General features: G+C 37.5%; 1 protein-coding gene across 1 annotated transcript in view; it reads right to left on the bottom strand.

Moving 5' to 3' along the window:
- FSIP2 (fibrous sheath interacting protein 2) overlaps window positions 1–13,674 on the bottom strand; it is a 79,901-nt gene extending 66,227 nt beyond the window's left edge. Inside the window, exons 1-7 of the mRNA XM_040972007.1 lie at window positions 13,576–13,674; window positions 13,114–13,239; window positions 8,904–9,065; window positions 8,103–8,192; window positions 6,976–7,112; window positions 3,121–3,262; window positions 2,456–2,566 (exon numbers count right to left, since the gene is read on the bottom strand). Of these exons, the coding sequence (XP_040827941.1) occupies window positions 2,456–2,566; window positions 3,121–3,262; window positions 6,976–7,112; window positions 8,103–8,192; window positions 8,904–9,065; window positions 13,114–13,239; window positions 13,576–13,674 (867 nt within the window). The remainder of the gene's footprint in view (window positions 1–2,455; window positions 2,567–3,120; window positions 3,263–6,975; window positions 7,113–8,102; window positions 8,193–8,903; window positions 9,066–13,113; window positions 13,240–13,575) is intronic.
- Window positions 13,675–16,129: the final 2,455 nt, after the last annotated feature.

Raw genomic sequence — 16,129 nt, 5'->3', positions numbered from 1 at the left:
CTCACAAGGGTTGCTACAAGTTACCATCATCAGGTTTGTTTGTGGGTCAAGGGGATAATCCTCTCTGTGTCCCATGGGCCATAGGATTTAGCTAATGCAAACACAAATTCTATTGCAGTTGAAACCCAATACTATAGGACCTGAAGACATATACCGTTTTTAAGTCCACACCCCCTTCAGAGTCACTATTTCCTACCATAACTGCTTCTGACTAGAGAATTGTGGCACTTAAAGATACAACTGACATCTATTACATTGGAAGAAACCACTTGGAAGTTACACTTCTGGAATCACTTACAACCAAAGCTAACACGCAAATGAAATCTCACATATCATATAAACAAAACTTTTTTTTTTCCAGCAAAGGCTGCTGCGTACAGATGAAACTTAAGTCAGATGTTCAGACATCAGTGTGGGGATGTACAAAAAAGGAAAAAGCCAGGAAGCATAGCACTGCCAAAAGGACATGACAGTTTTCCAAACATACATTGTGATTTAAAGACATTATAGGATGCCTAACACATAGCAAAATAATAGTCATCTTAAGGAATTTTAATCAGATGCAAGAGAATATAGATAGTTGAAAGAAATTAGGGAAATAAGAAATTAGGGAAATAATGCATGATATGAATGAGAATACAACAAACAGGTAGAGATTATTTTTAAAAGAATCAAGCACACATTTCAGAGCTGTAAACGTCAATCAATAAAACAAAAGGTAATAGTGAAAGCTCAAGCAACAGAATAAACCAAATAGAAGTTTCTGTTCTTAAGAAAACTTTCCAAATTACCCATCAGACAAAAATAAAGATGATATAATCAAAAATTATGAAGAAAGCATAAGAGATATACAGGATAATATAATGGAACATAGATTCATATTATAAGAATACTTAAAGGAGAGGAGAAAGAAAAAGCCATGCTGAACATGTGAATATACGATATTAATGTATTTATCAAAATAAAGCTACAAACTTTGCAAGTCTTGAAAGAGAAATTGGCATCCATAGATAGGAAACTTAAAGAATTTCAACTAGAGCCAATCAAATAAGACTTTCTCCAGGGCAAATTATAATTAAATTGTCAGAAGTCCATGACAAGAAAGAATCTTTAGTGAAAAAGATCATATTTTATATAAAGGAAAACCAATTAGATTATCAACACAATTTTCAACAAAACCGTTCATGGCTAAAAGATGACACAATATATTCAAGATCCACAAAACTAGAACCTTCCAACAGAAGCACTATACCCTACACAGTATTTCTCGGACAAACAAAAACTGAGGAAATTGATCATTTGCCATACCAACCCCACAAGAAATCCTAAAGAGAGTTCTGCATTAGAACAAGACATAAAAGTTCAAAAATACATAGCAGAACAAAACCAACAGAGAAAAATCCTGAAAGGGAGAGTCTACTTGTTTTATCATGAGAAATAATTTTGAAAACGAAAATAGAACAGGGAGTGATGGCTCAAATGACTAATTCTCCACCTTGCTCTACCCCAAGATCCTATAAGGGCACAGTTTGTATCCTGGCTGCTCTATTTTCCATCTGGCTCCCTGCTTATGGCCTGGGAAAAGTACTGGAGGATGGCCCAAAGCCTTGGAACTCTGCACCCATATGGGAAGTTCCTGGCTTCTGGCTTCAGATCAGCTCAGCTCCAAATGTTGCAGCCATTTGAAGAGCGAACCAGTGACAGAAGATCTTCCTATCTCTCCATCTCTCTGTAAATCTACATTTCCAATAATATAATCAGATATTTTTAAAAGACCATAAAAATAAATATTAATAGAAGCAGAAATGAACAGCAAACAATTAAGACAATCAGTAAGCAAGCAGCAAGTAGACAGGAGTTAGGTATTATCTATCAAAAGAATAACAAGGGACTACTATGAACAAATAGATATTTACTAAGTTGGAAAACTCTGAAATAATAGATTATTGGATGTGTGTGTGTGTGTGAAGAGAAAAAGAAGAAATGAAGAAATGAAGTGAGAGAGCCTAGTTAAGGTCAAATCAACGAACCCCCAAACAAATAGCCAGTCTGAAGCAATAATTAAAAGTCTCCTGTCAAAGGAAAGTACAGGACCTAACAACACTCTACTAAATATATAAGAGGAAAATAATTCCCTCAAACTATTAAGAAGTGTGGAATTCTGCTGAACTCGAAAAAGCACTTAAATTGATGATTTGATTTTTAAAGGAATTGCAGCATATGATGTGATGATAAATCCCAAAGTAGTTATATGAAACAACACTACAGTTATTAATTACTGTGTCATGGAAAAATGCAGTTAGTGTGTTCAGAATTTCAGGTTTTTTAAATGAATATATCATTTGGAATAGATGCTACACAGTCACCTCAGGAGTGGTTTTTTTACTTTGAAAAAGCAACCTCGGCAAAACTTCTCTTCAAACTTCCCAGAGTTACGGGACAAAGTTCACTCTACCTTTCTGTCACTCTCTTCTCTGTTTTTTCGTCGTTGTTCTTCTATTCTCTGTTCCCTTTTAACATCTTCTTCAATTCGTGTCAGAAGCAGCATCTCCTTTGTCTTCCATTCCTAAACAGCACAATGTTACTGTAATTATTATTCCTTTCATTATATTTTAGTATTTTGTGAGTGTAGCAGACACATTAGACAAGAGTATGACAGAAATGAGATCAACACAATGAAAGCCATATAGTGGCTTAACAAAAATTTTTTTAAAAAATCAAATAGATGATCTTTTGTTATTGAACTCCTGTTAGGAATAGGAATACAGTATGATTACTTTTTACTGGGGCCAAATAAAACTTTCTTTTCTACACTGAAGTTTATAATTGAGTTAGTGTTTTGTAACTTTCTCAAACACATACATTGGATTATACATATCACAGGTGGTATCTGTAATTATACGTATCATATGTACACCTTGGATTATACATATCCTATGTGGTATCTGCATAATTAGTATGCAGCATCTGCCTCCTTAGTTTATGTAACAATCTGAAAAAGCAAATTACATGTTACTCATGTGATCATGTTTATTGGAAAACTATTTACAGCCACAATGACTTCAAACAGCATAATGTACAGTTATTTATTTCTCTATTTCACATTTAATTTTCTCACACCTCTTCAATTTTTCTGCGGAGGTTAAGCTTCCTTCTGGCATGTTCCCGCTGTTGTCTTTCTTCTCTATCCATGCGGAGTAGGCGCTGTTCTTCTGCTGTGCGTTCACGTTGTTCTAATTCCCTACTTATCATGTCCAGGTATCTAAGCAAAAGTGCAAATGTTACTGAAAATGAACTGGCCGTTTCCTTTATTACGGCGTCAACTGCTGTGATAATCTCAAACTATTGTCTTGCTTACAGTTTCTCTTCTCAATTAAGAGAAATACTACAGTTTTTCTCAGAAAATTTTCTACAGAAATTTGTGCAATGATGCTCATGGATTTGAATCAATTGGATTCATAACTATTTACTCATTTTAAAGTATTTCACTGTCTGAATATCAGCACATGTACACAATGGCAAAACAAGGAAAATACTGATTGAAATAATTTTGAATACTATTAATAATTTTGTATGAATTTAAAGAGAAGGCTAAAATAACCAAAGCAGTGGTTTCAAAAAATGACAAAAATAACCTGTACATTTGGATTTTTCTAGGAAAAAAGAAGTACCGAGCCTCTTATAAATTCTACTTTTAAAAAAATATTTCTGCTTTAGTTCTGCTTCTTTATTTTCCAAATTTGTTTTATTGGAAACTCAAATATACAGAGAGGAGGAGAGACAGAGAGGAAGATCTTGCATCCACTAATTCACTCCCCAAGTGGCCGCAACAGCCAGAGATGCTGCACCAATCCGAAGCCAGGAGCCAGGAGCTTCCTCAGGGTTCCCCATGCAGGCACAAGGACCCACGGCTTTGGGCCATCCTCAACTGCCTTCCCAAGCCACAAATCAGGGAGCTGAACAAGAAGCGAGACTGTCACATTATGACCGGCATCCACATGGGATCTCAAGTGTACAAAGCGAGGAGTTTAGCTGCTAGGCTACCATGCCGGATCCATAAATTTCATATTTATTTGTATTATGATACAGTTCCACAGGCTCAGGGATTTCCCTTCCCACCCTCCCCAGTTCTCCTCCCCCCACCAATTTCCTCTTTATTATTAAAACATTCTCCTATCTATTGTCTTGCTTTCTGGTGTATCACTACCTTAAGGCAGTACTGTGAAATAAAACCATGGAGTGTGAAAGTTATACAGTGGAGTACAACCTTTTACAAGTAGAGAAGGAAACAAATGCAATATGCCATCACTATCTAAAAAGTGGACTTGGCAATGGAATGACAAACGTTTGGTAATGTCTAAATGAGCTCACAATTTTTAGAGACAATGTATACTTACAGTGGCATGAAATAAAGACATTAAATTTTCTTAATTTTTAAAATTTTAATGACTTTTTTTAATGTTTTCAATCTTTAAAATTGTTGATACTGATTATTCATGTACTAGAAATACTCTCCCTCCCCTAACAAAGATTTCAGGATCCAGAATTGTGCCTTATTGGGTTATACTGCCTGCAATGCTAGTATCACATATATGTCCCAGTCTGATTCCCAGATGCTCCACTTCTGACCCATGTCCCTGATAATGCATGTGGGAAAACAGCCAAAGTCAGCCCAAGTCCTTGGGCTGCTGCACCCATAGCGGAAAACCTGGAAGATGTTTCTGGCTCTAGGCTCTGCCTTGGCCCTAATATGGGGTAAGGCAGGTAAGCAAAAGTCAACCATCACCTTACGTAATTCTTTTTGTCCACCTGTTTGTCAAGTGATCCCTTCCCCAAAAGATACCTTCACTCTCCTTGGTTCTGGAGATGGTACAATGTAGCCAGTCTCTTTTACAAGCTCATTAGAAGACCAGCACCAGGGAGGAATGCCAGGGCATTGGTGTGAAAAGTGTGACTCTCTGTGGTCCATCTCCAATAACAAAAAGCAGACATCAAAGAGGAGGAAAGAACTTTCACTTGGCTCGTGATCTTGCTAAAAACCCATGACGTTTACGGATTCAAAAGGCTTCCAAGTCCTAGACCTCTTGATATCAAGAGCCTATGGTGATCACTGATGTCATATACAAGAGTCCTACTTTGTTAAATTAACAACAGGAGTCACTGTGCACTAACACCCCATGCAGGACCTATGTTCTCACAGCATTAGAATGAATGGTAAATCTTGCTCTCACAGGTTTACTTTGTTTTATGGTTAAGTAGAGGATATTGTTATCTTTCATTAGTCAGTTATGTCTGAACATCTAACTCTCTGTTACTTGGAAGACATTTATTATCAATCTAAAGTGCTTTCTTAAAGTTTATTTTTTCTAAATGTAAGTTATTTGTTATGATGTTAGTAAGTACTAAGACTGACACAAGTTTAGACAATGTTCCTACTGAAATAAAAGATAGATACACAAATTTGGGATCAGGTAATATTTGGATAGTTTACATCTACTTAATAAGACTGAATTTCTGCATCGACATCAATATCCAGTAGAACCAGAAGCCAGATAGGGACTTCGACCCTAGACGAAGTCTAGGTTTCTCAGACATGGACCGTGATTCCTTGTCAGTTTCACAATAATACTCCAATCATGCTCGTGTTGGAACCAAATGGAGAATACAGGATGGTTCAGAATTTCAAAGTACTAATGAGGCAGTTATTGCAATCCATCCTTTTATACTAAACCCTTACCTAAAGGATGGGCTCTACATCACCTTAAACCAGAATCTAAGAAAGGAGGATGCAGAATTCCCCAACAAAAGCTCCAACTTTTAAACAAGAGGTAAATTATCTAAGTTTTATTCTGACTCAGAGTGCAGTCTTTCACTCAAGACAGAGGAAGCTACAATATATATATAGGGTCAACACAGATGAAAAAGACTCTTAAGAACATTTCTGGGAATGGCAGGATTTTTTAGAATATTGATTCCAGGATTTGCATACATATCCAAACCTTTCTATGAGTCTTCAAAGACTTCTGAAAGACTTACTTTACAAACATCTTTTCCAAAAGACTGAAGTGCTATTAACAGAAGCTATGGTCATAGGGATCTATAACCTGAAAAACTCATTCACTTTGTTATAACAGAGCAACAAGAGGATGTACTGACTCAAAAATATACTTCCATGACCAGTGGCTATTTTTCTAAACAGCCTAATGCATAGGGTGCAGGGTGGCCCACGTGCTTAAGAGCTATTGCTGTTGCAGCACTCTTGGTGCAGAAGGAAGTCACCAAGATGACTTCAGGTCAACTACTTGAAGTTCAAACTCCAGACCAGGTATACAAGGAGTTTTAGAAATTAAAGGACATCAATGATTAACAGGAAGGCATCTCACTAAATATCAGACCTGACTATTAGATTCACCAAAAACAACTCTAAAGTCCTCAACACAGTGACTCTGTTACACCTACGCATATTAGATAGTTAATTCACGTTTGGGTAGAAATGTTGAGTGGTTTACCTCACCTTTTCTATAAACTTCATCACTTTGTAATATTTGTGTCTGTACTTAGAATACTTTCCCATTTAACAGGCAAGAGCCTGAAATAGGGATCTTTAAGCCCTAGTTAGCCACAAAATCACAGTCCAGCCATTTAAGGAGTGAACCAGAAGATGGATGATCTCTCTCAATCTGTCCTTTCTCTCTCTCTCGCTCCTCTCTCTTACTGATTTATTTTCTTTTTTACATAAACAAACCAACAAATAAATGTGTTCAAAATGTTTTGCTTACCTCTCAACAATACTGACATCTCAGGAGAAATTCCCCCTCACAAACCTGGCACCAAGATTCCCATTTCCTGTACTTCTTTTCCCTTCAAACTGAGGGATACTTCCCACTACTTTAAAAAGTGTCTTGCATTCAATTTTCTCCAAGATTCTTACAGTCCACAACAGATATATAAAATATGCAATAATGTAAATTTTACCTGTGCCTTATTAAACGCTCCCGGTCCTTAACAGATTGGGTGCCTCCTTGTAAGAACCAATTTTGGAAGTGTGTAACACCAGAACACCCAGGGATTGGAGTTTCCTGTAGTCTGTGTAGCTGCTTTGCAAGCATTTTCTGTTTTAAAAAGTATGAATTATAAATATATGTGTGTATATTTTACATTTCCTAGAAATAAATACCACTAGAATTACCATATTTTACATTGATTCTGTTGTACTGCATTTAAGTTTGTTTTGTATTCACTAAAGACCTGGGGAGCTAATTTTAAAAAGATATTTATCATTTTTTAGATAAGAGGTATTTAATTTTAATTGTATATCCATTCTTTAAAAAATGAAAATCTGGAGGAAGTACAGAAATAGGCACAGAGAAGATATGTGGCAAAAAACCCCTCAATTATTAAAAATAAAGTGCATATGCAAGCACGCACACACACACTCCTTTTTAAACTTTGGCTCACTATTCTACTCTAAAACAAATATTCAGGACCAGTGTAGTAGCACAGCTAGTTAAGTCCCCCTTAAATTCTAGTATTCTATGTCACAGTGCATGTCCAATTGACTTTTCTGCTAGGTGACTGTGAAAGCAAGAAAAGATGGCCCAACTACTTGAGCTCTTGCTACCTTTATGGATAATTACAGTGGTGTTTCTAGCTACTGGCTTCATCCTGGCCCACACCTGGCTGTTGTGGTCAATTGAGAATTAAACCATGACAGAAGATAGCTCTTTGGCTATGTCTTTCTCCCTCTCTCTGTTGGCTCTTCCATTCAAATAAAAATTAAAACAAAATATTCTTTAAATAAATTTGCTCACATACATATACACTACAAAGTTGAGTTCAAAACTGAAAGAAAGTCACTGCCTATAACCATTCTCTTCAGTCAGTCATTCCAATTCAACGCTAACATTTTTTTTCTACATGAATATAAATGCATGTATGTGAGTACAAGCACAGCATGTTCCTGATTGTTGAATCACTTCTAGGGCACAACAAATATTCATAGTGTTCAAACTGTTCTGGTGCCTGTTTAAGAATATTGTTGTCACTTTAGAAACTTCTTATTCCAAACTATATGTAAAGAAAAAATTAAACATTTAACTTACTTGTTCTCTAATGTAGTTTCTTTCAAAGTCTAATTTTAAACTGGTAAGATATTGTCTGTACTTATTCAATTCCCTCAGTGTACACACAATCTAAAATCAAAAGCATAAATATTTAAAAATTATAGCAACTACTTTATAGAGGAGAAGCAGTAAATAAATGCCATTTGATACAATTTTGGAGTAAAGAATAATATATTGCGAACAACTTTGTAACATACATCTCTATTTGTTAATAAATTTTTTTTTCTGCTCAAAAACATTACTTAATATTACATAGCATTGTTCTGTAATGTGTAAACAAAATTACGTATAAACATATGGAGTTATTCATGCACTAATTCATATTCTAATTGTGATTGTAAATTTGATAACATTCTACCTTAGAATTTTCTACTGAATTCTAACAGACTAAAATTTTCCTGGGTTTCTATCTGATCTCAAGCTTTTAAGAAAAGTGGATGGAAAATACTCATTGACAAGTATACAGTAACATTAAAGATAGGCAAAGAAGACCATGAAACAATAGAAAATTAATATAACTTTACCTGTTCAAATTACTTTTCAATAACCTTCAAGTATTAAAGAGAAGGAGAATGCAGTAATTTCATTTAGAAATGACTGTTTTCTGATTTCTTCTTACTAAAATACTGAGAAATTTATGGAAGTGATCATTGTTAGTCATTTCCTTTAAGTAATTTCTCACAAGCAAGTTAAAGATGAGGCAGACCCACAAGTGATGTATAGAAGTAAATCTATATACACAGTTTTGAAGATTTCTGTTGCTCTAAAACAATAACTCACTTTATTATTGCTGGTGATGTAGCCACCTTTCTTTAATCTCCTTAAGATATCTTTGCGTTTGTAGTATGCTCTTAAATGTGGATCATGGAGACTTTTATATTGGTTTTCCAATAATCGGCAATAAGGATCACTCAGGTTAAAACCATAAGAAGGTCGAAAAAGCTGCAAACAGATTCACAAACATTATAAATGTAAAATAAGTATACTTCTTTTAAAATCTACTGAAATGACTAAAATGCTTATCAAAAATAAAACATAAGAAAGGAATGTGTGAAAAAAATCCACAGATTTAAGTTGAGCAAGTTTAATTACATTTCCCTTCCACTTATTCCTCCATCTACAGTAATTATTCTGAAGAGCTAAACTCACTTAATTGGTTCCTCTTCTTATCCCAATCAGTCCCTGACTCAAAAACAGACAACATAGCAAACAAAGAATAACAGGGAATAGAATATAATTTGGATTAAGATATAATCCAAATATAATCCTGAAGTTAGGATTCTCTTCTTCCCTTCCCCCTCTCTCAGCTCAATGCATCACAGTGAAAAGATGAAAGGATATTATTTTATTTCAATTGTGTGAAATTGAAGGAAATAAAATCTAGCACTACAGTTTGTGAAAACAACAAAAACAAATCTTGGATGTTAAAGATTTTGAGTTAAAACCATTTTTCTTGGAATAATTATGCTAGGTATATGCTTGCAATGAAAGAATCTCAACTGAACTTGAACTGTGGTTATGCAGCAAGGTGGAGGAATCCACTATGGGGGGAGGGGTATGGGAGGGGTGAGGGGAATCCCCAGTGCCTATAAAACTGTATCACATAATACAATGTTAATAACAATAAAAAAAAGAAAATGCTAAAAAAAAAAAAGAAAATCCAAATTTTAATATTATACAGTTCAACACATTAAGGCAACAACTTTAAAGAATGTAGGTTCTTTATAGAATATAAATATATTATACATACAGACATATGTATAGATAAAAGATCTCCTGGAATCTTATGTAATAGTCTTTAACATTAAAAGAAGAAAAATTAAAATAGTCATGTTTTTACAAGCCTTAAAAAAATAGCTGAGTTATCAGTGAAATGAGCCAATCCTAAAGGACAAATATCACGTTTGCTCTGATATAAGATAACTTCCAATGAAAATGCAAAGCAAAAATTAAGGTAAACAAGCATTCCCTTGTAAGCTCAGAGACTGCAATGGGGACCATAGTACCAGGGACTAAAGAAATTCAACAGAATGCATCTCTACAACTGAATAAAAGTAGACCCTTCCATGAAATTCTAAATATACCTAGGCAGCAGAATTTTAAATTTTATACCATTGTCTATGCCAACAGTATCATGACCCACATAAAGAGCAGAAAATTGCAATCAAGATTACACCTGACAAATCATTTCACTCCAAAACCTGAGGTGCAATGGATGGGAGATATAATTATAAATGATCCTTTGAGTACTGTTTTTGCTACATCTCATGGGTTCTAATATTTTTGGTTTTATTTTCATTTCTTCAAAGAAGTTTTTTTGTGTTAATTTCATTAGTGACACATACAGGGCATACAGTGGCAATGCTTTCTTCAAGAGGGTTTTTATTTTCTTTTTTATTTTTTTCAGCGATATATTGGTGATTCAGTAGCATGTCATTTAACTGCATGTTGTGGATTTCCTATTTTCCTTCCTGCAGTTGATTCTGTTTTGTGGCTTTTCATTTATGGGGATGTATGGTAACTGTGTAATAGAAACTATCATAACCAGAGGTGAGAATGCAATGAAGTGTGCATCTCTACTTCCAAATCAATGAAACTGATAAATGCACCTTGACAATAGGCTGCTGGACTCTGACATTGTCCATACCTATGATGTTAGGATACACTTAAATAGTAGAATGTCAGATTTATGAGTGTTTATGAAGGATTATACTATTGTAATAATATGTGGGGGGAATAAGTGGGAGGGAGGGGATTTGAGGTAGAAGGAAGGAAAGTTCCAGAGCCTATAGAATTGTATTATAAAATAATTTTTTAAAAAAGAGCTGAGTTATTCAATCTCCTTTATTAATTAAAACATGACCAAAGACATTTTTTGCTATGAGTTTATAGTGGCTAGAGCTGAGCCAATCCAAAGCCAGGAGCCCAGAGCCTCTTAAGGGTCTGCCACACAGGGGCAGAGTCCCAAGGCTTTGGCCCATTCTAGACTGCCCCTCCTTTACCAGACCACAAGCAGAGAGCTGGATGGGAAGTCGGTGTGCTGGGATTAGAGCTGGTGCCTATATGGGATCCTGGTGCCTGCAAGGTGAGGACTTTAAACGCTAGGCTACCACACAGGGCCCATTACATAGTTTTAATAGATTTTAAAACATGTACATATTTATGAGGTACCATATGAAGTCTCAATACATGTATGCTTTGGATAATGTTCAAATCAGAGTGAACACATTTACCTCTCCAAACGTTTATCATTAAGAAACAATAGTCAGGGTCCAGCGCGACAGCGTAATGGCTAAAGTCCTCGCCTTGCACGCCCGGTCACTTGGGGAGTGAATCATCGGACGGAAGATCTTCCTCTCTGTCTCTCCTCCTCTCTGTATATCTGACTTGCTAATAAAAATGAGTAAATCTTTTTTAAAAAATAAGAAAAAGAAACAATAGTCATTAAAGAAAATCATAATATATATTTGAAGAAGAGACAAAAAACAGAGAAAAGTATACCCTAAGAATGAATTATATCACTAGCAATATAATAAATTTCAAACACATATTGGCAAAGCAAGTTTGTGAAATGTGGCTCAAATTTCATGAAGTTGACATGTTTTTAGTGAGCTTATTCTATACAGTAGATTGGTTTTCAAATATGTGTATTTCAAATATATCTAGTTTCGAAAAAAACGTTAAGAAACCATGTTTACTAGTTCTAGAGTGACTGAATCTCATCAAAGTTTTAATGTCTCTGTTGTGTCCTCTTAGGTGACTGCATTAGCAGGTAGGGCCTTCAGAGACATCGTGGGAGTAGACCCTAACGAATGGCACTAACGCTCTTGAAGAGGCCTCAGAACTCTCTCGTGCCTTTTCCTTTGTGAGAAGTCACAATGAGAAGCCAGCAGAAGGCCCTCGCTAAAATTCGGTCATGTTGGGACCTGTATCTCATACTTCAAGCCTTCAGACTAAATGTAAACCAGATTTTGTCATTTTAAAGCCACTCATTCAATGGTGCTTTGTTATAACATTGTGAATTCACTGAAACATGAGGCCAGTATCAAACTTGGTCTTCTTATCCCTGATGACATCATAAACAGAATTTCTTAACTTTTTAAAATATTGATCAAAGTATCCATTGAACAAATTATACTACGCATGCTTCAGCATTCCCTAGCTTAGACAAGGTCTTGGAATAGGTATCGTTAAATGTGAAAAACATTATAAGTTTGTGGAAAATTAAATTCCAAACAGTTGTGACCAAGTGTTAAGTAAGACCACACAAATCAGAGACTATGTGAATTTTAAATAAAGATTAGCTCAGATTCATAGATTAGGGAGAAGAAAGAGTGTGCCAGGACTTGGGGAAAGATGGACACAGGTGCCTGGGGCATGGCAATGCATAGAGGAGTCAAAAAGGCATCGACCTGGGGCCTGAGGCTGGCTTTGAAGAAAAGTCTTCCAAGAAAGGTTAAATCCTTACACATGTGAAACCTCCTTCATTTTAGGTGAAATTAAAGTACTCACCATATAAACCCTTATAAAATTAAATAGAAGTTTTTCAAAACAAAATAATAAAAAGTATTTTGCCAACTGAGTTTAGTCCCAGTTACTAATGGTTAAAATTAAGGCAAAAGTAAATTACCATTCAACAATGACAGCAGTTCACCTCTCAAAAATATTTGTTAAGTAAATCAAAAGTCATTAAATAGGCATATACGGTTTATGATTCAAAAATGTTGATATGCTTCAACAGGTGCTAAACTGAGACCAAGAATCTGGACTTTGGTCTATGGTTCTGCTCACACTCACATCACATCAGAGGTAATTTCTTTTTACACATCCTTCCCAATGGGTTTGGTTATTTTTTTTCCCCCTGCCAAAAATAACGCAAATTCACTTATAACACATTATGCCATAGCCTCTGGATTTCAGAGCAAGTAAAAAAAAAAAAGAAAGAAAGAAAGAAAGAAACCTAATGTAAGGAAATTAGAACTTGGTTTACCTTCTCACTTATATTGGTAGTAAAGAACACAGTGTCACTTCCAGGGATCATAGGCAGCTTGACCCCAAGAGGCAGATCCAGCAGCTGCGCCGCTCCCACTCCGGGAAAGTGGGTTTTGTGTGTACCCTGTGGGATGCAACAGGACAGTTGTGTCATCTTTTGTTCCCACGCCAAAGCAAGTAACCGACTAAACAACCATACAAGCAAGGTAGAAGCGGCTCGCCCCGTCGGACACCCTGTAGGACTCCAACTCCCAGGTCACCGGCTCTCCACGGGCGCTGCCTCAGCCAGTGGCGGCCAAGCACGGCCGGAGCCAGCACCGCAGGCGCGAGCCTAGAGGGCGCCCCAAGCTGGACGGTTGGCGGGCAGCTCCGGCGTCTGGGGTGGGCCCTGCCTCCGCCCCTGCAGGCCCTGGGCCCCCCAGCACAGGACGAGGACGCCTCCAGCCCAGCGGACACTCACATCTCCACACTGCTGGCTGTCTGCGGCCAGGCTGCTGGCGGCTGTCTTGGCGGCGGCGACGTTGGCGGCCTTGGAGCAGGCGCTGAGGTACAGCTCCATGGCTGGTCCCGGCCTCAGCCTCCAGGTCTCTCCCCCACCCCGCCTCTCGCCGTCCCTCACACCCCTCCCCGGTCCTCCGACCGTCCCGACCGGACCGGGAATGACCAGTGCCGGGTGTCCGCCAGGCCCCACCCCCGCCGCGTTCTAGGCTTCGAACGGCCGCGGCCTGCAGGGCCTCACGGCCTCGAGGGCTGCTCGCTCGCTGCTCGCTCGCTGGCGGGCAGGCCGTTGGCTGCAGGCGCCTCCGAAGCCCGTGGTCCTGGAAAAGGGAGCCCCGTGGCCCGGTCTAAGAGGACCACAGAAAGTACATTCTCTGCAGAACCAAACCCGTCAGGCCACCTTGATGGGCTGCTGGCAGATTTCCCCTGGTCACCAGGCAACTGTGTTTGTGTTTAACAGATGTCCGCTAGGGGTTACAAGGCCTGGCTTTCCCATACATTCCGTCTTACAGATCTGATGATAAAATTAAGGCCCCCACAACTTCTTACAACAGGGTGCCCACGGCGTACATTGGCTTCCTTAAGGGTTTCTTGCTTTCCTACCTCCTTCCTCTCCTGGTCTTCCTCATTTCTTCCTAATTCTCTTCTCTCTCTCTCTAGCTCTCGCTCTCTCGCTTTCTCCTGCCTTCAACTTTATCCTGTTTCACTCTTCTATTGTATTATTCAATCTTTATGAAGTGACTCCTCTGGGTTGGGTGTGAACTAAGCGCTAAGATGGGGCAGTGGTTAAGTGAGGCCTCTGCTTTTACAAAGCTGTTGCGACCATGACTTCTTGGGCAGCAGAGACAGTCAGGAATTTGGAGTTTATCGATTCTTTGGTTCATTGCTGCCTGATGTCGTTTCTGCTTTTATTAATGCCCTCTTAATAATTTACTATCTTCAGATACCATATTACATATTCTTTAAAACCCTTAGTCCTTCTAACAGACTTGTTAATAATTTTTATTAATAATTTTCCCTCTGATTTTTAGCCTTAAGGTTTATTTTTAACTAATAGCTATACATATTTTTGAGGTAGAGTGTGAAATTTCAATATAAATCTAGATAATTAGTATTTGTATCTCCTTTTCATTTCTTACTGTTTATCAGTTACTATTGTTTGGAGCATTGCAACCCCTATCTTTCAGTTCTTCCTAAAATAATTGCAGATATTGTGAAACGTCCATGCAAGTAGAGTTAAAAGATAACTTACATGATGAAAATACTTGAAATCTGTTCACCTTTTCTCATAAAATGCATTTTTTCACAAACTTTGGAAGATATAATCATGGATTTTGAATGTTTTTGCACCAAAGCAAAATTTTCTATTTTCCGTGAAGATGTTGAAGGGTCCTCGTAGTCTATTTTGTTGTGAAGCATATTTCTCCCTGCCATGGAGCTCTAGGACTCATTCTTACCAAAACCTTCACATTTTAAAGCCACAGTTTGCAACCAATATGGAGGCTGGATTTATAGGGATGAGACTGAAGGCCTGGGAGACTTCATGAGTTTTGTCAAATAGAGAATGGATTTGGGTGATACCAAATAGGCAGAATTGTCCAAACTTTGGGCTCTTTATCTCATATACTTTAAAAAGAAAGGAGTTGGAGATCATAGCTACCATGGGAAGGGAAGCAGAGTTCACGAAAAGCCTAGATTTTGGAGGTGCAAGCAAGTGAGAAAAAGTGCATGAATTTCTCTCTCCTTTAAAAATATCTGACCTAGACAGGTGAGCTCTCTATATAAGGAAAGCAATTAGAAATGAAAAGATTGGGAAGAATGGGATTTATTATACTTATATATAAAGGATTTTGTTGCATAGCTTATGGGAAATTGTATGTCTGAGGTTTTATTAATTTCTGGATCTTTCAAAGACTGCGATATTCACCTTTGGTACTAACAAAACATACTCAGATGTTAATTACTTTAAATTACGATTTGGTCTCACAATTCTCTTTATAGGCAGATGGTAGTTTTGGTTGGGGTGGCCATATTTAAGGTTGGGCCATCAGTGATGGTTTCACCCACAAGCCTGGGGTCTAAGCCAAGAAGACTGGAGTGACTGGGGTGGTTCAGCTTGTTTGCACACAGTCCGTTATTCTCTGGGACATTAGACTATACTTTTTCATACAGTTGTCTCAGGGTTTTCAGCCCCTAGAGAGAGTAAGCAATTTGCATAGATAATCTAAGATTCAGCATGGAAGGAACTACTAAAGATAATGGCTGTCGTAAGGTTTCTATCATTAGGGAATCTTACTGCAAAAATCTGTCAAAGATAATTTTTGGGCCCTGTGATTCATGTTTTTCCTACCCTCTCTCCCTCTTTAAAAGAATCTTTTTTTTTTTTTTTTTTATCTGAATTACAGAGGGAAGGAAAGGCAGAGAGAGACGTATTCTTATCCATTGATTCACTCCCTAGTTGCAGGGCCAAAGCTGGGCTGGTCCGAAGCCTAGAACCTGGAGCTTGCTATGGATCC

Source organism: Ochotona curzoniae, unplaced genomic scaffold, assembly GCF_017591425.1.
Source record: "Ochotona curzoniae isolate NIBS_2020 unplaced genomic scaffold, NIBS_Ocur_1.0 contig_2210, whole genome shotgun sequence".
Taxonomy (NCBI): Eukaryota; Metazoa; Chordata; class Mammalia; order Lagomorpha; family Ochotonidae; genus Ochotona; species Ochotona curzoniae.
This window is presented reverse-complemented; position numbering and strand designations above follow the sequence as displayed.